The sequence below is a fragment of the Mizuhopecten yessoensis genome, unplaced genomic scaffold (genome assembly GCF_002113885.1).
Source record: "Mizuhopecten yessoensis strain PY_sf001 unplaced genomic scaffold, ASM211388v2 scaffold401, whole genome shotgun sequence".
Lineage (NCBI taxonomy): Eukaryota > Metazoa > Mollusca > Bivalvia > Pectinida > Pectinidae > Mizuhopecten > Mizuhopecten yessoensis.
The window spans coordinates 119,198-140,508 of record NW_018403528.1 but is presented as its reverse complement, the minus strand read 5'-3'; the positions used below and the strand labels follow the sequence as shown (position 1 = coordinate 140,508).

Here is a 21,311-nt window from a genome sequence, read left to right as displayed (position 1 = left end):
AATGGATTGCCAAACGAAGTTACATCGCGTCTTCATTAGGCAGTTGAATTATGCAGAAACGCTGACTTCTGCATATCCAGGTTCGTCTGCAATTGGTGTGTTGTTCGTCTTCAGTTGGTGTTTTGTTCGTCTGCAGTTGGTGTGTTTGTCATCTGCAGTGGGTGTGTTTTTCGTCTGCAGTTATTGTGTTGTTCGTCTCCAGTTGGTTTGTTGTTCGTCTTCAGTGTGTGTTGTTCGTCTCCAGTTGGTGTGTCTCCAGTTTGTGTGTTGTTTGTCTGCAGTTTGTGTTGTTCGTCTTCAGTGTGTGTTGTTCGTCTCCAGTTTGTGTGTTGTTTGTCTGCAGTTGGTTTGTTGTTCGTTTGCAGTCTGAAATTTGTGTGTTGTTCGTCTCCAGTTGGTGTGTTGTTCGACTGCAGTTGGTGTGTTTTTCGTCTCCAGTTTGTGGTTTCCGTCTGCAGTTGGTGTGCTTTTCGTCTCCATTTTGTGTGTTGTTCGTCTGCAGTTGGTGTGTTTTAACACGGATATTTTTTTTATGTATTCAAGCCATGAACTTCGACACACAAGGACAAAACGTCATGTCAAAGTAGATACAAATTACAATACCGACGACACACCGAAACGAAAGGGATAGCATCAACCACCTTCCCCCCATAGCAACAAAAAGTGAATGCACTTTGTGGTAAACGTCATGATGTCTTCTGCCAAACCCAGGGAATTCTGTCAGTCACCAACTTTCTTATACAGAGTAACCAAATCTGGAATTATTACACAGCGAAATGCCAAGTCATGATAGCAACAATACAATTTCTTCAACATATGCATATTAAACACATTTCATCCAAACATAGCTGTCATCCCTCCCTCATTAGGAGGAAGACTCCCTCATGTTGACCAAAATTTTAACAATATCCCTTATTAAAGTCCAAACTCATACATACTCAAAATCTACACCCTGTGGTCAAATGATCTCCTAGGTACAGCAGGGGGGTGTAATAGTCATGACAGGTGAGTCTCAATCACATTAATACTTTGGAGTTATTTACATACATAGAAAGGAAAAGAAAAATTTAGCAAAGCAGTTTGGGTAGCGTTTCACGAGATCTCCCTCAAGGAAGGTTTCAGAGGTTGACGTCTTTGTCCAAAGTCTTTGGTTGTTGGGTTGATAAAGACTCCTTTTTCATATCACATTTAATAATTCCCCCAAGTCCCCAACCGCCAACTGTTCAGTAATGGAAATAACGCAGATTTTCACAAAAATCACCTTCGAAAAATATGGGTTCCGTTAACGTATCTTCTCTGCTCTCCTAGAATACGCCATGAGAAAATGGAAGGCTTGCAGTTAGCTATTGGATTGGTTTCAGGTATAAAATAGCTAGGCTGATACCTGTTCTTTGAATGAGGAGGCACGGTAGTCTAGTGGTAGGAAGCCGGGCTTGTGACCGAAGGGTAAGAATGCCCTCTTGTTCTACTACTAATATCTCACTTAAACATGCTTTCAGTCACTATAGGATCATAAAAGTTAGGTATCATTGCATCCGACGATGCTTTAAGGTTGGTAGATCTTATCTCTGCAGACGCTCTATATATCATATTACTAACTCCATGATCTTGTACTTTACTCTGCTTGTTCAAGTCTATACTCAGCTGTAAATGAGTACGTGACTGGGTAGTGCTAGAATTGATGAAAGCTAGCTGTAAGCGCCGAAATGGCAGCACCGGCTGTATGCTCCCCAGGGAGTTGAGAAATATATTGGCTGGTTGCAAAGGCCCTATAACCACGGATAATAATTTGTGAACCGCTTTGAGACGACCTACAAACTAGGTTGTGATAAAGCGGTATATAAGAACCTCGAATTATTAGTTACCGTATTATTATTATTGAATGTACACAGGAGCTACACTTCAAAGCCTAATGACTTTATCATTATTCTGCCTCGTAATTCCTTAGATCTTCATCAAGGGCATCAAACCTGTCTATTTGTATCATCAGCAAGGTGTCTCCTGAAGTGCCTGTGATTTTGTCATGACAAATTCTAGGGGTACAGAGAATATAGTTGTAACAAGAGCAGAATTCTTGGATTTCGAAGATACACAAAATGTCAATGTTTACAGGTGTAAAAAAATGAAAACTTTCAACGATACACCTATTTATTTTTTAGTGGGTTTATATATTATACAATACTGACATAATATTATGTAAAATAACAGCGGTGTATAAACCTGGTCCATAATCACGGAAGATCTGATGACATTACCTATATGTAACATTTAAAAACATATCAAATAATCCAACGCTCACATAGGATAAGATAATGAGGTTTCTTTTGAAACTGAATAGTTTTAAAAAAAAAAATGGATTTCTTTTACATTAACAAATTAAAAGAAAATGTTTTATACCTTCTTAACTATACCATGCTTATCTTCATTAAAGTAAAAAATGCTAAAAAAAATAATAATTTGACGAATTTCTATATTCAAAAATTTGAAGAAAAATTATTTTGACAAATTTCAATGTTTGTAACTTAAAATATAAGACTTTTCTTATCATAAAGCTAACTTGGTAATCTTTTAATGTAAGTCACACATTGAGATTGTTTACTGTAGTTAAAAGATTGGTCTATGATTTTGGACCAGAGCATTAACAGTACCTGTGTGTAGACAATATTAGTATGCACCCCTTGGTATACATAACATAGTACATGTATTATGATGGTACAAGCCAATACATTTGGTTGTGAAAGAACAGGCCACACTACATCACAAACAAGCATTAGATTTAGACATTAATTTCCATGAAACTATTTTTTTCTTGGGAATTACATTTTCCTCTAAATTCAAATCTTAAAACATTATCTTCATCCAGTGATATTAAAACATAACTCAATGGTTAATATTTTGAATGCATAATGCCATTTTCTTTTTAAATTCAGAGTTTATTTTTAGTCTAAAATAGTACTTATCATAAATTTACTTTTTATTTACTTTAACTATGGGAATAATTCTTAAACATTTTTTTTTTATGTAAGACAGTTATAGTGAACATGAAAAAAATATAAGAATGTTAACATCATAAAAATAAAAGTACCACTGCATGAAACAACTCTGATGAAATGAAATTCTAATTTTGTTTGTGATATAGGGCCAGGTTATGAATGATTGAGCATCATGTCTTCCTAAGGGACAAGTACAACATGTGATTATACTAACATGGTGAGACTGGAATGTACATAGGTATAAAGAAGGGACTAACAAAAATAAAAAAAATGTTTCAAATCTGTAAAGTTGGATTATCTTTGATCTGGGACAGAAGAAACATCTTTTTAGCCTTATGAAGGATGTATCGGGGGATCAAGAAAATGATAGGAAAATCAACAATAATTATTAAACGTATTGGTGAGTGTGTTACTGTTACATAACCGAAATACCATACTACATGTATATTATATTATATATAATTTGTTTACATATACCTTATACACAGTGACTTAACATGATATATTTATATAAGTGACATCAGGTTAGAGTTCTCAGCAGTTTCACAAAAGACAAATATCGTTTTAATACACAAGTTGCAGATATATTTGAGATATAATTGAGCAATGTTAACATCATTGTCGATATCCAGGGGTCACGCTCACTTTCGCTCTCTCCACCTCTGGAATATGTCATAGCGAAATTGAAGGCACAAGTCTAGCTATTTGATTGGTGTCAGGTAAAACAAATCGACCAATCACTAGACTGATATTTGTCCTTGAAGATAACAGAAGAACAACAACCGACTTCAAAGCCAATAAGTTTTACCGTTACACGACCGCGAGATTCTTTTGATGTACATCAAAGGACCGAACTAGTATTCTCGTCTCATCCACAAGGTAGTGCATACTGAGCCTTCGATTTCGCTATGACATATTCCAGGGGTGCAGACAGCGTAAGTGAGGGTAACCCCTGGATATTGAGGATGTTTTAACGTGAAGTATCTTATCAATAGTGGGAGATGATCTTATTACCTCCCTCTAATAAATTTTCCACCTTGTGTAAATTAAAATCATTATCATCTGTTTGCTTAAACTCAACATAAAATGGACATTTTCACATTGTATACACATACCGAAAAATGAAAATTCTCAATCTGTTTTATATTTACATAAATACTATTACAAATGAAATAATCTTTGAACATCCTATTGAAAATCAAGAAAACAGAATATTTTTAGTGTTAGGGTATTAATTCTCACACAAATAAAGTAGTTCTCATGTATAATAGTACTTTTGTAATATGGTATTATAGTGTATAAATTTAGAAATAAAAGGCACTGGAGGGTTTTTGATTTTAAAAGGATAACACATCCGCCAAAGAAGCAGTGTCGAACAATATTTGAAAAGGCACAACAGTATTAAAAGCTGCTCAACATATCTCTTATAGAGTAAAATTTACCAGCCAAGATCAGCTGTGTATTCATGGGACAGAATGATCGACAAGGCAACCAACAATAAAAGAGTATATACAATTACAAAAGTAAAACCCACGTAAACAACAGCTGTGTGTCTTCAAAAACCACCAATAATCACACAGAGTACTGCAATACCTGCAATCGAAAAACATCTCCACAGGACTGATTGTTTGGCCATGGCCAATTATTTGTGTAGATATATATATAGTAAAAAAGTACTAAAGTATAAAAGTATATAAAATTACGAATTACACAAAATAAAAACATAAAAACCCAGCAGAGTGAGACGTTTTCAGAGAGACTAAGGGACTGATTTTCTATGCCCGGATCCAATTTTTTGAGATATTTTGTTTTTATTCCTGCTATATTCTTAATAAGCTGAATACCTAACATTTACAAAAAAACAGCAAGAAACAATAATTTCCAACACCTAGGTCAAATGTAAGGATCACATCTAGATTGTATCACAAGATCTTTGTTAAATAATTGTATCAGCATGTATATATTATAATATATATCTGGTGAATAAAATTTTGTATAAGTTATACAAACATCTCAAAAGATCTGATTTATTCATTTGAAAAAGAAGAAAATAATTCAAAATACACATGTTCATACTTTTACAAAATGTATACACCTTTTTATACTTTTATGTAAAAGGACATCCTCGAAGATCCAGGGGTTACACTCATTTTGTCTCTCTGCACTCCAGGAATATGTCGTAGCAAAATTGAAGGCATGCAATTAGCTATTTGATTGGTCTCAAATAAATTTACCTGACCAATCTTTATACCGATACCTGTTCTTTGAAGATTACAGAGGAGTGACATCCAACTTCAGAGACAGTCAATTTTACTGTTACAAGACGAAAAATTATTTTGATGTACATAAATGGATCAAACTAGTCTTCCCACCGAGCCTTCAATTCAGCGATGGCATATTCTAGGGGGGCAGAGAGAGTAAGTGAGCGTAACCCCTGAGAATCGAGGATGGTATAGGGATTGATTGATAAAAACAGAAGTCTTATAAAAATGAGATCTACGTTGTGTTATCATTTGATGTTTGATGAGAAATACTAAGTTGTATATGTAGGGAGAAGCAATATCAAATACATTTGTTCTACATGGAATGCACTTTCCCTATATCCTTTTTCCACAGGTGCTTGTTTCAATCAGCGACTAAAAATATCTGAACCTGAACTTGAGCAAGTCTACTAGTACTTGAGGAAACAATAGAAAATTCCTGCAGAAATTGTTTTTCTAGAATTCTTGCAATGCATACATACCAAACATTTATTTGCAGAGTGACAAAATTATGATAATGATTACAACCTTAAAAATAGTACAAACAGAGATGCCATCATGACGTGTTTCAAAAACGAATGAACAACCAAATAAAAAACAGGAAAATCTGCAACAATAATAAACATTTAAACTTTGAAACAGAGATCTCATCTTGCTCATAACATAATGGACACTAGACCAACATAAAACAAATTTTAAAAAAATTCGCAAACTACATGGCAGTATAAACACTTTTGGCAATAAAACAATGTCAGTATTACTGTAAAATGTATCATTTTCATCTCATCAAAGTTTTGCTTTCGTCTTTACACATCCAATTTTTAATAATATTTTCAATTGGTAGCTGAACCTGCCACATTTTTTTCTATTTTTTTGTTTCTGTTGTCAACTTTACCAGTGAGATTTTTCGTCAAACCGTTCACCATCTCAAATTGATTCACTCATTTAAGAGTGAAAATAAAATGGGGATAAAAATGCAACATTTTACAGTAATCCTCTGTCCCTGCAGACAGTTGAGGACTGGCCGTGAGGGAAATTACAACAATATCAGTCTTACGTATGGATGTCATAACAGCTTCATATAAACAGAAATGTCAACCTCCCCTTCTTCTCCCAAACCCCAGCCATGTTTTTAGAATTCAACAAAAAATTCAAAACATTTAAAAATACTGTATACAGGGGTTATTTTGCAGACTTGTTATTTTAGCTGTTAACCCTTTCATCACTGTAGACCATTATGAATTCATCCAGATGAATGTATGGTAGAGTCTACTCAAGTTACCTAGGGGTGAGAGGATTGGGGGGAAGGGGCGCAAGGCATACCAGGGTATATAAAGGGAGATAAATATGTCAGGTGGGACGACCATGAGTGATTTGCAGGAACAGAGGTTTTAAAAACATTGCATGACTATTTGAATAAAACATTTACCATACTCAACACTAAACGAGGCAAACTTTTCTATACATTTTCTAAAAGTAAGTTCTCTATCAACTGTTTATCTGTGTAATTTCCCATTAAAAAATATATACTGAAACTATTTTAATCTGACATTCTGTGGAACTAAAACATATTTGTCAGATTTACCTGTCTAATCGGAAACCATTTTGGATACAAAATATTGATCAGATTACCCTGTTTAATCTGACACCCTGTGGGACACAACATGTTGGTCAGATTTACCTGTCTTATCCGACATCTTGTGGGAAACATCATATTGGTCAGATTAACCTGTCTAATCTGACATCTTGTGGGGCACATATTAGTTATACTAACCTGTCTAATCTGTATCAGTGGGATATCATGGTTTTATAATATCAAACTGTCTAATCTGACACTATATGGGAAACAACATATTGATAAGATTAACCTGTCTAGTCCAATACCCTGTAAGACACCACATACTGGTCATATTAACCTGTCTAATCTGACACCCCTTTGACCCAAAACTTTTAGTAAGTACAGACAGAATGATTTCACAAGAAATTGTATTACAGCATTATGTTGGATAAGACAGTATGTGGAATACTCAAACTTCTGATTAAACAGGTTTCAATGTAGTAATGATGCATTAAAAAGTGTTTCCTTTCGTTAAAATAATCAATAAAGCTTATAAGGTACCTCTTCTATTTGACAATTCTTGGAAACATTGAACTATCCATGTGAACTATTAACTAAACAATAATTGACTGATCAGTTTTTTGTTAGATATGTTACGTTTTACACATTAAACAGTAGCTTGATATGTAGAAACAGCGGTTTTACTGTCAGCAGGCGGATGTTTTTTCTCTTGTAATCTGTCGGCTTCTTGTATCTGAAAAATAAACGAAATGGAGTAAAATACACACACTCCATGTGTTAAAGGAAAGATCAAATTATAAATGGGTTAAAATTAGTTACATCAATTTCCTTCTAGAATCTACTTCAGTTATTTACAACACCATAAGGGAGAAGAAAGCTGAAAAGGCTACAGGTCAAAGGTCCAGGTCAAGAAAGCAAATACACAAAGTGCAGTTGTCACTGGTTTGAGTTGAGTGTTTAATAATATAATTATATTTAGGTGTTTTATATCTTTGGCCATGAATGAAAAATTAACCTGTTGTGGAGAAACTGCTTTTCATAGCAAAAGAAAAGCCTTCTAAAAAAACATTGGTTCAATGCATAACCTTGAATTTGATACTTTTGACAAGATGACATTGACAACTTAGTTTAAGTCCTATGATGACTTACGTTGTACTGGAAAATGTCTGCTGCAGTTATTGTTAACTGCTCTTAGTTACAATGTTTTATATTGGTAAACGTTTAACTTAAGTGTTGGACATTACAACTTAACAATGATAAGTAGTTTATGTGTATGGAAGTTACTATGTTAAAGGTTTGACGTTTTAAGGTTTTAAGAGTTGCGTACAATTCCAGGGCCACGTTTTAAGGTATTAAGAGTTACGTACAGTTCCAGGACCACGTTTTAAGGTATTAAGAGTTACGTACAGTTTGAGGGCCACGTTTTAAGGTATTAAGAGTTGCGTACAGTTCCAGGACCACGTTTTAAGGTATTAAGAGTTACGTACAGTTCCAGGGCCACGTTTCCCTCTTTGATCTCATCTTTTTCCATACACGCCCAACACTTGACACTGGTCGTAGCTTTCTTAGGCTTGTAGTGCTTGAACTCAAAAAATATGGCAAAGCCTGCAAAAAAAGTAGGATAGAGTATTAATGAGATTTACAGGGAAGGAGTGGGGACAACACTATCTGACTGTAAGGAACATGGGGCATATCTGTTTCATACTACAGGGTGAAAACTTCTTGTTATTTCAAATGAAACCAAAAGGAATAGTAGGACAAATCTGGATCCAAACTGACTGTGGACAGTCGTCAGTAGAGGTCATCTCAGATTTCAATCTGACCCCAAGATATCTTCTACAGACCCATGCAAACCTATGGAAGAGTAGTTTGGTCATGAATGAAAAAGCTATGATCTATCTAACCAGGCAGATGAAGCTAATATGTCCAGAAAGTTAATTTCAAGGAGGAGGCCTTAAACTGGAGAAACAGGATAGCATCAGTAATGTATGTCTGATAGCAGTAGTAACATGTGACAATGAGGAGGCCTTTAACTGGAGAAACAGGATAGCATCAGTAAAGTATGTATGATAGCAGTAGTAACATGTGACAAGACCTGTGGGAAGACTGTCAATCCATTTCTGTATGTACACGTCCATGTTAAAGATGATCTGCTGGCTCTCTTTCCGCGTGGCCACTGGGGTTTCCTGTGGGGACATCAGGTTGCTTCCCAGAGAGTCTGTAGATTAGAGGTGCCCCGATATCATATTACAGTAACTATGGTTATGTACATATAGCTTTTCATCTTTTAGTGGATATTTACAAATGTGGATTTGTGTGCAGTTGCTGAAAGTATTTTTGATAATTGCAAATTAAAAGATGCAAAACACAGCTGATCTGCAGCAAGAAAGACCCACGTGGTTATGACTGCAAATATAAAGTTCTACAATGTACTCCAGAATTATTTTACACTGCAGTTCAACTTTCACTTATATTGCTTTCAGTTATAAGGTCCAATTCATCTTGAAAGCAAATACTAATAATACACAGCGCACCAGATATAGCAATTACATGTGATGAGTGAAATTAACACTGCATGAATATGGGTTTTACCAGTGAAAGGCAAATATCTGACAGGGAATATAGGGTATGTATTTCATCTTGTCAGCTTGAATTACTACAAACATCAGGGCCTTTACAAACTTTTCGTAATGATGAAACATTCTGGATTATCAAGGTCCCCTCTACGTACGGTAGGTTTGATTGTACAATATACTATACCTTTTACCGACACAGTGATGAAGGGATCGATGAACTGGCGGGCATCTTTTAGACAGATCTTCTCTATACGAAGGGTCAGCATGGGCATGCCCTCCACAGGTAAAGGTTTGGGAAGGAGGTTACCATTGGCTGGAAAATACAACGAGTTTATACATGGGTTGTGAGTTACCACTGGAGTTAATAATGGCTACACAATTTTATAAGCAGGAAGTAAATTATGTTTGGCTGCAAAGTAACTGAAATGTTCAGTTGTTGACAAATTACCACCGACTGCAAAAAATAATTTTATACACAAGATGTATCCATGTTTGGAGAAAGGAATCAATTCAAATCAAATTTGCTTATTTTACATATTTTAAGTTAGCTGTTTTTAATGTACCGTATTCACGTAATTAACGCCTTTCCCTCAAAAGTGCCCTTCCTATTTTTTCGGCACTTATTGAATTGATATTAACACCACCTTTCCCAAACAATCTCTATCCTGGGCGGCGCCATTAACAAATTATAGCACTATACACTTACGGTAAAGTCAGTTAAAATACAGTAATGCACTGTAATGTTTACTTTAGATCTAAAACTTAATTCTATGTTCTATGTATAGAAGCAACCTTTACCCACCGAAAATGTTAAAGCTTATGTTTTGTTGCGTCTTAATAAGCAACCTTTCAGCAATTTTTTCAAGTGCCCTGACGCAGTTATTAAGGTGAATACATTTAACATATTACATATACCTCTGCCTTCTTGTTTGTCCTCATCAAGATCTGTAGACTGTGGAAACCTATCAACAGAGAAGGGGTACGTTAACTCAGTATATCTATTACATTATACCAACAACAGAGAAGGGGTATGTTAACTCAGTATATCTATTACATTATACCAACAACAGAGAAGGGGTATGTTAACTCAGTATATCTATTACATTATACCAACAACAGAGAAGGGGTACGTTAACTCAGTATATCTATTACATTATACCAACAACAGAGAAGGGGTATGTTAACTCAGTATATCTATTACATTATACCAACAACAGAGAAGGGGTACGTTAACTCAGTATATCTATTACATTATACCAACAACAGAGAAGGGGTATGTTAACTCAGTATATCTATTACATTATACCAACAACAGAGAAGGGGTACGTTAACTCAGTATATCTATTACATTATACCAACAACAGAGAAGGGGTATGTTAACTCAGTATATCTATTACATTATACCAACAACAGAGAAGGGGTACGTTAACTCAGTATATCTATTACATTATACCAACAACAGAGAAGGGGTATGTTAACTCAGTATATCTATTACATTATACCAACAACAGAGAAGGGGTACGTTAACTCAGTATATCTATTACATTATACCAACAACAGAGAAGGGGTATGTTAACTCAGTATATCTATTACATTATACCAACAACAGAGAAGGGGTACGTTAACTCAGTATATCTATTACATTATACCAACAACAGAGAAGGGGTATGTTAACTCAGTATATCTATTACATTATACCAACAACAGAGAAGGGGTACGTTAACTCAGTATATCTATTACATTATACCAACAACAGAGAAGGGGTATGTTAACTCAGTATATCTATTACATTATACCAACAACAGAGAAGGGGTACGTTAACTCAGTATATCTATTACATTATACCAACAACAGAGAAGGGGTATGTTAACTCAGTATATCTATTACATTATACCAACAACAGAGAAGGGGTACGTTAACTCAGTATATCTATTACATTATACCAACAACAGAGAAGGGGTATGTTAACTCAGTATATCTATTACATTATACCAACAACAGAGAAGGGGTACGTTAACTCAGTATATCTATTACATTATACCAACAACAGAGAAGGGGTATGTTAACTCAGTATATCTATTACATTATACCAACAACAGAGAAGGGGTACGTTAACTCAGTATATCTATTACATTATACCAACAACAGAGAAGGGGTATGTTAACTCAGTATATCTATTACATTATACCAACAACAGAGAAGGGGTACGTTAACTCAGTATATCTATTACATTATACCAACAACAGAGAAGGGGTATGTTAACTCAGTATATCTATTACATTATACCAACAACAGAGAAGGGGTACGTTAACTCAGTATATCTATTACATTATACCAACAACAGAGAAGGGGTATGTTAACTCAGTATATCTATTACATTATACCAACAACAGAGAAGGGGTACGTTAACTCAGTATATCTATTACATTATACCAACAACAGAGAAGGGGTATGTTAACTCAGTATATCTATTACATTATACCAACAACAGAGAAGGGGTACGTTAACTCAGTATATCTATTACATTATACCAACAACAGAGAAGGGGTATGTTAACTCAGTATATCTATTACATTATACCAACAACAGAGAAGGGGTACGTTAACTCAGTATATCTATTACATTATACCAACAACAGAGAAGGGGTACGCTAAATTAATGATATAATATTTGAGTTTGTGAGGTAAATGTGACATTGAAATATCTTATTCGAACATGTACCTTATAACCTTTGACCCCAGCATGTAACCTGCTAAATGTATTAAATGACTCTAGGCCTAACACTTCATTAGGCATCATTTGAAGAGTTACACATATGACCTTTGTAACCTTGAATATGGGTTAAAGCACCGGAAATGAATTTGGACAGAGTTGATAGCACCATCGGTCAGCAAGCTACAGTCCAAGGAATATTACCCTAAGCTTTATGGTTCTTAAGAAGAAGTTGTTTGTATTCATGACACACTAATTGTTACAATTTTTAAAACACATTGTCACATTTATCTTAAAAGAGCAAGATTGGCACAAATCTCACCCTGGCTCATGACTGTGTTCATAACTTTCTCATCAGATCAAACCGTGTGTAGAATTTATAATCCCAAAACTCCCAATCCACACATTCATTCATGTTTTCATTGAGATTGATAAGCTGATAGAAAAATTCAAGAAACAATCCTTGACCCCATTATTTTGATGCATGATTGAAAAGGTTTAAAATATAAATGACCTTTGTATAGAAGGCCTCAAACAATTTTGGGTGGAGGGATTACAATAGGGCATCTCCCTACCCCCTCCCCCTTCCCCCGTATATACTTCTGTAATAGGCCTCTTACTGGACATTGTTGAGAGACTGTGTGCGTATCTGTGCCACTGTGATATCCACTGGGAAGTCTTGACATCTCCCTCCCCCTACCCCCCTCCCCTGTATATACTTCTGTAATAGGCCTCTTACTGGACATTGTTGAGAGACTGTGTGCGTATCTGTGCCACTGTGATATCCACTGGGAAGTCTTGACATCTCCCTCCCCCTACCCCCCTCCCCTGTATATACTTCTGTAATAGGCCTCTTACTGGACGTTGTTGAGAGACTGTGTGCGTATCTGTGCCACTGTGATATCCACCGGGGAGTCTTGACATCTCCCTACCCCCTCCCCCTTCCCCCGTATATACTTCTGTAATAGGCCTCTTACTGGACATTGTTGAGAGACTGTGTGCATATCTGTGCCACTGTGATATCCACCGGAAAGTCTTGACATCTCCCTACCCCCTCCCCCTTCCCCACTCCCCCGTATAAACTTCTGTAATAGGCCTCTTACTGGACATTGTTGAGAGACCGTGTGCGTATCTGTACCACTGTGATATCCACCGAGAAGTCTTGACATCTCCCTCCCCCTACCCCCCTACCCCGTATATACTTCTGTAATAGGCCTCTTACTGGACATTGTTGAGAGACTGTGTGCATATCTGTGCCACTGTGATATCCACCGGAAAGTCTTGACATCTCCCTCCCCCTACCCCCCTACCCCGTATATACTTCTGTAATAGGCCTCTTACTGGACATTGTTGAGAGACTGTGTGCGTATCTGTGCCACTGTGATATCCACCGGGGAGTCTTGACATCTCCCTACCCCCTCCCCCTTCCCCACTCCCCCGTATAAACTTCTGTAATAGGCCTCTTACTGGACATTGTTGAGAGACTGTGTGCGTATCTGTACCACTGTGATATCCACCGGGAAGTCTTGACATCTCCCTCCCCCTACCCCCCTCCCCCGTATATACTTCTGTAATAGGCCTCTTACTGGACGTTGTTGAGAGACTGTGTGCGTATCTGTGCCACTGTGATATCCACCGGGAAGTCTTGACATTTCTTGCTCAACACAGTCTTCAAAGCTGGAAGTAAAATTGTTACAAAATTCCTATCATGCTTTGATGTACTGTATTTGTAAAACTTTATCCATAAACTTTTATCCTGTACATTGTGTATGTATTAGAACATCTGTCACTGGGATACATTTTGGTCTGTCAGACAGAAATATCTCTAAAAGGTTAAGTGAGCCATGCATATGCACATTTATTTTATAGAATTTTACAGAAAATGAAAAAGTGGCATTTTACCAAAGCAATCTCTCACTACTCACTATTGTATTTTATTTCAAAAAACAAAACATAAACCATTTGACTAAGGCACATCAACAATACCATAACCAAGGGCTGCCTGTATAAACAATACCATTATTTTTTATTGAAAGGGTTGACACAAGTTACTCTCAATGCCTTCAGTCAAACCCAGGCCTAGCAGCATGGTGGGAGTTAAACACTCTAAACTTCACAGCCAAATATTATAATTATAGTATGGCGTCAGTTAAGCTTACTTGAGCCAATGCGCTTTAGGTCCTCTAACAGAATTCCCTCTGGAGATCCTGGATTCTGAAAAGAGAATAATTAATGTTTACGTCTTACTTGTGTTCAAGTTATCTCCTTTAAATGATAAAATTTGTGTTTTCTGATAAATCAAGAGTTTGATCAAATGTACCTGTGAAAAGTTTCATCGATTATTAATTAATTCAGTCTAAAAATTAAAAGAATTTTTCCAGAATTTTTAACACAGAACTTTTTTTCAAAAGAAGATACATGTCATAGGAAGGTAGCATACATTCTTAACAGTAGCCTTTCTCCTGTTGTGTTTTTTATTTTTACTGTATTATTATGTGATGAAGATTTTCGTGATTAATGATATAAACAAGCATGTACAACTTCTAATTTAAATTACAAGCCCATAGGCAGGTTTGGAAAAGTTCTACTTGCCAATGTTAACCTATAGTTTAATAGTAAATATTGAAAATTTCACAAGCGTTGACATATTTACTAACCCTGGATGTTGGGCTAGTGCAGGGATACTCCTGGAGGGGGCCATGGGGCCATTGATCCTTCAAAACTGAAATTAACCCCTCAATTTTACATAGAATGGGTCCTCTTAATTTTGACATTGACTAAAAATTGCTCAAATGGCCCACTGCTTTCAAATTCCAGGACTTTCCCTGCTAGTAAAATTGTACATCCCTAATAAAAGATCTGAGTAAATTTCCATACTACACGAGATTAATTATTAGAACAATATAGAACTATTTATTGTGCCTCGTTGGAACTTTTATCATTACAGAGAAATCTTCATCACAAGATTCATAGGAAACAAATTTGCAATCTTTTTAACACATAACCGGTACCAGAAATGTATGCAAATATTCGCTAAAAACAAGTATTCTACAATAGTTTTAAGTCATTAATCTCACAATCTTGATTTCACGATTATTGTCTTTATAGAGTGACATCATGATGCTATAATGCCATGTCTATTGTCCTAATTCTGATGCTGAAATGGGAAAGATCACATGAGGTGACAAACAATAATAAACCACAGTTTAGGTCACTGCTTGCTTTGTGTACTAGTGTAGTTTATTTGCATATTCTACTTTTATTTTAACATACCTGTAAGACCTTGCATCGCAAATTTAAACAGACTGAAATTTTCCCAAGAACTTTCTGCAGAAGAACAAAAAATCAAATCACAAACACATGTATGTACATTACTTGATACATTGTAATACATTACTTGATACATTGTTATACATTACTTGATAAATACATTACTTGATAAATACATTACTTGATACATTGTTATACATTACTTGATACATTAATTGTAATACAAAAGGTACCAGTCAATATTATCATGGATTTTATCATTCAAATGTACGTCACAGTTTAGAAGCTTGTGAAAACAAAACTGACACTTAGATTTATAACTGTGAAGTAAATTTTACCCATTAATTTCTCCTGGATCCTGATGTGTCCAGTTAAAGATTTTTTTTATACAATTAATAGCACGATATTTTGAATTATGCAATTTTAACTTTCTGTGATTCTTAATATTATATCTTTTTACATACAAGGTCATTTTTAGTTTACCTTCTGTTCATCTGTGAATAGTTGGCTGTCTGTTCCTGAGAACTCCTGTAGCTGTTTGGAAAGTCTACAATACAAATTTTATATTGACAAGACATATATACACATTTCTCACACAAGTATGATTGTCAATTTTTGTCTGGTAATAATAAAAAGATTACAGATGAAAAAAAAATTGTATGTTTTTTAAAGTGATTGTAAGTTGATAAGATGGGAGGTTATAACATATTGTGCTACACAGATATGCATGTACTTACATGTAGATCTATAATCAGGAAAATAATTATTAGCTTATTTAGCCTCAAGGCAACGAGATTACTTTCATACATTTTACACATGTTCAACTTCTTTCAAAATTATGGATCATATCAAAGTAAAGAAATTCATACAATTCAGGAAAGTTGACCAGTATGATTGAGTTTGGCTGAAGTCACATTTTTTTTAAATCGAAGGCACCGTGAATACTGTGAATGTGTAATAGGACGAGAAATAGTGATAAAGATAGTGCCGTCGCTGGGGCTCGAACCCGCAACCCTTGGCTATATCTAGCCCCAGGCTCTATCACTGAGCTAAAGGGAAATTCCCTACAACTGATGCTTGTAAGGCAACCTAATTAATCCACATCTTTTACACTATTCCCCCCTTTTTTCAAACACCAACCCAGGTTCTTTGACTCCCCGCCAAGGGTTCTCCTACCTTAAGTGGGGAGGGTCAACGGCACCAATTTGTAATAGGACGAGGAATAGTGATACAGATAGTGCCGTTGCTGGGGCTCGAACCCACGACCCTTGGCTCTCTAGCCCAATGCTCTACCGCTGAGCTAATGGGAAATTCTCTACAACTGACGCTTGTAAGGCAACCTTATTAATCCACATCTTTTCCAAATGTAAATTAAATTTGTTAAAAGAAAACTTGTTAAATTCTTGAAATGAAAAAAAAAATGCTTTTAACCCAAGGCTACATTCGCGTATCCCTGTTGAAACGGTGCATGTGGCGCAGAAATTTTCCACGATAAACGAACACACTTGGACTGTTCTATAAGCAGAGCTAAAAATCCACAGGAGAATAAAAAACAATGTATCCAGAAAAGTATGCCCTTCTCTCACACGTCCACTAAATTACACAACGTATCTTAAAAATTACACGTGACTTGACATTGTTTAAGAAAGAAATAACACAAATTGGCAATAGTCAGCATTTTAGTTTTGGTCAGGTACGTCTAGACCCCTCAATCTACACGTACCAAATTTTCCTGAGGTCAGCCTCGGTCCAAATCTGTACCTGTCGTTTTCTTTACAGGTTCAACCGTTTCAACCGGATACGCGAATGTAGCCATAGAGAATTAAGATCAAAACCACCATAATTAATATAAAGTGCTAGGTAGTGATATATTGTGTATATGCATTAACAAATTAAACTAAACATACCCAAAATGTGGAAACATACTGAAAATTTAACCCCCCTGTGTAAACTCATTCTGCAAAAAAAATGCCCCTGCTGCACATTAGAGTAGGATCTAGCTAGCCACAAGATTTAATGTTACTTCTACTCAACGCATGGTGACTCTTCTGAAACTTGTATGATGCTATCTCAACTGTGAAATTCTGCTTTGTTTACATGAGTCACCAGGAAGCTAATCGACATACATAGTGAGTCTGATAGCAACGAGAGAAAATTCATGACCTTTGATATCCATCAATAGCTTCAACCGGCTGTCCCCATAAATCGAAGTCGGTGCATCGCTTGAATGCAAGGTGCCAGGTAGTTATAACTTTGTCCTGGTCTTCCAAACCATTCATGTCACTCCTTTTCTTGTCATCCCCCCGGGTAAACCATAAATGGGGACGACGACTTTACGACATTAGATGTTACACTTTATGAGTTTGATTTGCTTGTACAGTTGAGTAGTCATTTATGACATGTATAAGGATTATTTTTATCAATTGATTTAAAAGCAATACAAAAATATGATTGGAATTCCAAATATTTTAATCCCATGGGAAAAATTTTGCCACTTTCCGACAGGCGTAGTAAGCATGCGCATTACGAATCTTACTTTTAACTTCCTGTTGTGGTTTTGCGGAAGCTTTGGTACCAACAAAAGACAATATTTACCCTTAAATTTCGGAGGTGGGATATTTTAATGATGTGAATAATATACATGACACTACCATGATGTTACATATCGGGGTAGAAAGTCGATGGTAGCAGGGGAAAGGCCTAACTATGTTGTTGACGTGAAGGTCACAAGCGCCGACACCTGCCGTAGCTTCAGGAGCATTTCAGAAAAATAGTCGATCTTTTCAATCATGGTTTCATGATGTTTATTTTGTACTTGATTAAGCAACAGTAGGAATGTTTCCTGCAACAGGATCAGAGAATCTCTTCGAAGAAAATGTGGCGAAATGGAAAGGCATATTCGTTAGTGCGTTGCAAGGGGTAAGTCGAAATCGGTCGAGATGCACAGCTGAGAAAGTGGCAAGTTAGCTAAATATCAAGCTCTTTAGATGCGCAGTTTACTACATACAATATTATAGCTTCTATTTTTAACAAATGGATAACATTATATATTGCTGATAGTTAATTATTATTGATTAAACAGCACGCCCCTCGAAATGTCACGGTAGACTTCATTTTGACAGCTGACAGACTCCCTAATCGCCTGGTTAAAGCCTTGCATTAAAGACTTTTTTGTATCATGTGACAGGAAGACTTTTCCGCAAAGACCATAAAAATCACAAATTACATTTTATTAACTTTAACAATAAAAGCCATATTAAATAAAATGGAAGTGTTGTTGGTTAATTTAAAATTATGTTCACATTACTAATTGAAGATAATGTATTAGATATAAAAGGAAATATAACTGTGTACTCAAGAGTCTGTTTGAAACTTTCCATTGTATTATAAATATAAAATTGTGCAAACCAACATCTTTCCTGTGAATACATTTTCATTGTCCGAGAAGGAACATAATAGTATTAGTAAGTGCTGTATTACAATGTACATATATATGTTATGTTCAATATTAATATAGTTGTCTATTGAATAACCGCAGAGTCTGCTTGATAATTTTTCAGTTCTGTTATTGCATTTATATGTTTTTCAGATACTGATTTTAATTTATACATGGCACATTTAATGTGGTTTACATAAGCCTGTTCTAGTGTTTATCTAACTACTAGGTAGTGATGGGCTGATGATCGATTATAATCGAAAAGCGATTGGTTTGACCTTTCAGGTTCCAATTATCGATTACAAATTCCATTATCGATATAATCGGTTATTCATTGAAAGTGTTAATGTTTTCAATGTATAAAAATGTATTGAAAGTCATATATTCTTGTGACTTTTATTATATCATGTATAATTGATAAAACTGCATAAAACTTGCTTGAAATCCATTCATTATAAAAGAATGAAACCTGGCCTGGTGTATAGTTAACAACTCTGTCTATTGATGTTATGGTAATGTTGTCACACTATTTGGGTATTCAGTCCCATAAAATTATGAACCGATTATGCAATCGATCATTGATCATTTTACTACTTTCGATTACAAACAGATTATTGGTTATGATTTTAAACCAATTGCCAATCACTACTACTAGGTTATTTATAAACGATATGTTTATAGCAATAACTAGATATTAAAGGTATGTCCACCTACTGATTTCTTTCAGCCAGCTGTAGGCCTACATATATATGCATTAAGTATGTCATGATCAAGATCAGGTACCAAGTTTGTAGGAATGTTGTTTTGCTATATATAGGGTTTGTTAACAATTGGAATATTTTGAGGGGGGGAAAGAAGTGTCTTTGTAGATATTTAATGTATTTTCCCTATCAATAAACCTAAGATATGGATTCACAGTATCTTCGATTCACACTTGTGATCTCTAATACTGAAATCATCAGTTTTAATATTTTAGATTTTCCAAATTCCAAAAGGTTTACCCCAAATGTTTCATGTAGTTAAGTTAATTAATTTGAATAAATGACTTTTCATATTATGTATTTAATCATAAATTTCATTCAACCTAAACTGATTATTTTCACAATGGGGTGAAACATTTAACAATGATATGTGCTTTTTCCATATTTTTAAAATTAAATGTCCAGTAAAAGAATAATTTACTAATTATTTCAAAAAGAAAATAATTATTAAAGAATTTCAACCTTTTACATATAAAGTTAGCAATTGCCCATCAAGCCTCATGGTATCAGATTTTTTTCTCACTAGTGTATTTCCTCTCATATTATTTTGTTCCTATACAATTTTCTAGATAGATGCAGTCCTTGTTAATAGGATTTTCCTTTTTTATATGTTGAAAAATCTCTGAATGCGTATAACTATCATTTACAATTTGAATTTGAGTACATCTTTAATTGAAAAAAAAATTCTAAGCTTTTACATTTTATCATATGACAATGTGCTCATCTGAAAGTGTACATTGCAGTTGAAAATGATACATCCTGTAAATGATGTTGGTTTGTAATTAGACACACCATTGTCATTCATTTTCATGATCAAGTATAGAATACTCATGTATCCAATTACATCTGTACATAAATAAACTGACCCCGAAATTGAGCCTATTGAGAATATATATCAGTGTTCTCCCCAGAATGTTTTGAAAGAAGCATGGTATTTAAATATTGCTGTTAAAGCAGCACTCTATGTAAAATCCAAGCAGCATGGTAACTTTAGATTTACTATGAATATATAGCAGAGAAGATCAAAGATAGCAGCATGGCAAGAAATTATAGGAGCATGGTGCCATGCTGCAAAAACAGCCTGGGGAGAACACTGTATATAGTGTATTGTAATTATACAAATTGTGAACAATAACAATTGTACATAATGTGCAAGATTTCGATATATGTTTTTCAAAATTCAATGTTGTAGAACTGCAAAACAACGAGTGTCAACGACCAGAATCCATATGCATGTTGTCTATAAAAGTACAATTTCGTAGAACATAAATGCGTGACTACATAGTAATCTTTTCTTAAACATATTTATAAAATTTAGGGATAACCATAATGGTACAATAAGCTTGCATAAACCATAGTCATTTTAGCTCACCTGGTCCGAAGGACCAAGGTGAGCTTATGCCATACTGTGGCGTCCGTCTGTACGTCAACAATTTCTTTAAACGACTTCTTCTTCTGAACCACTGGTTGGAGTTAATATAGTTAAACTAAATTTGACTGGAAGCATCCCTAGGTGGTGGGGATTCAAAATTGTACAAATAATGGGGCTGACCCCCAAAGGGGCTGAGGGGCGGGGCCAAAAGGGGTCAATTTGCTCATATTGCTTTAAGCGACTTCTTCTCTGGAACTAAGAAGTGGATATCAACCATATTTGACTGGAAGCATCCCTAGGTGGTGGTGATTAAAAATTGTACAAATGGTGGGGCTGACTCCCCAGGGGGCT

General features: G+C 35.3%; 2 protein-coding genes across 2 annotated transcripts in view; one reads left to right on the top strand and one right to left on the bottom strand.

Annotated features, from left to right (window-relative positions):
- Nucleotides 1–3,885: 3,885 nt before the first annotated feature.
- Nucleotides 3,886–17,705, bottom strand: LOC110447720 (axin interactor, dorsalization-associated protein-like). The gene is made up of 10 exons (XM_021493600.1): nucleotides 17,555–17,705; nucleotides 15,875–15,938; nucleotides 15,395–15,448; nucleotides 14,281–14,335; nucleotides 13,713–13,798; nucleotides 10,325–10,397; nucleotides 9,594–9,722; nucleotides 8,929–9,051; nucleotides 8,321–8,438; nucleotides 3,886–7,566 (listed from the first exon to the last, which is right to left on the bottom strand). The coding sequence occupies exons 1-10, from the start codon at nucleotides 17,668–17,670 to the stop codon at nucleotides 7,473–7,475; spliced, it is 912 nt and encodes a 303-aa protein (XP_021349275.1). The 5' UTR covers nucleotides 17,671–17,705; the 3' UTR covers nucleotides 3,886–7,472.
- Nucleotides 17,706–17,932: 227 nt separating this feature from the next.
- LOC110447714 (son of sevenless homolog 2-like) overlaps nucleotides 17,933–21,311 on the top strand; it is a 27,363-nt gene continuing 23,984 nt past the window's right edge. The window contains exon 1 of the mRNA XM_021493589.1: nucleotides 17,933–18,310. Within this exon, the coding sequence (XP_021349264.1) occupies nucleotides 18,227–18,310 (84 nt within the window). The 5' untranslated portion in view covers nucleotides 17,933–18,226. The remainder of the gene's footprint in view (nucleotides 18,311–21,311) is intronic.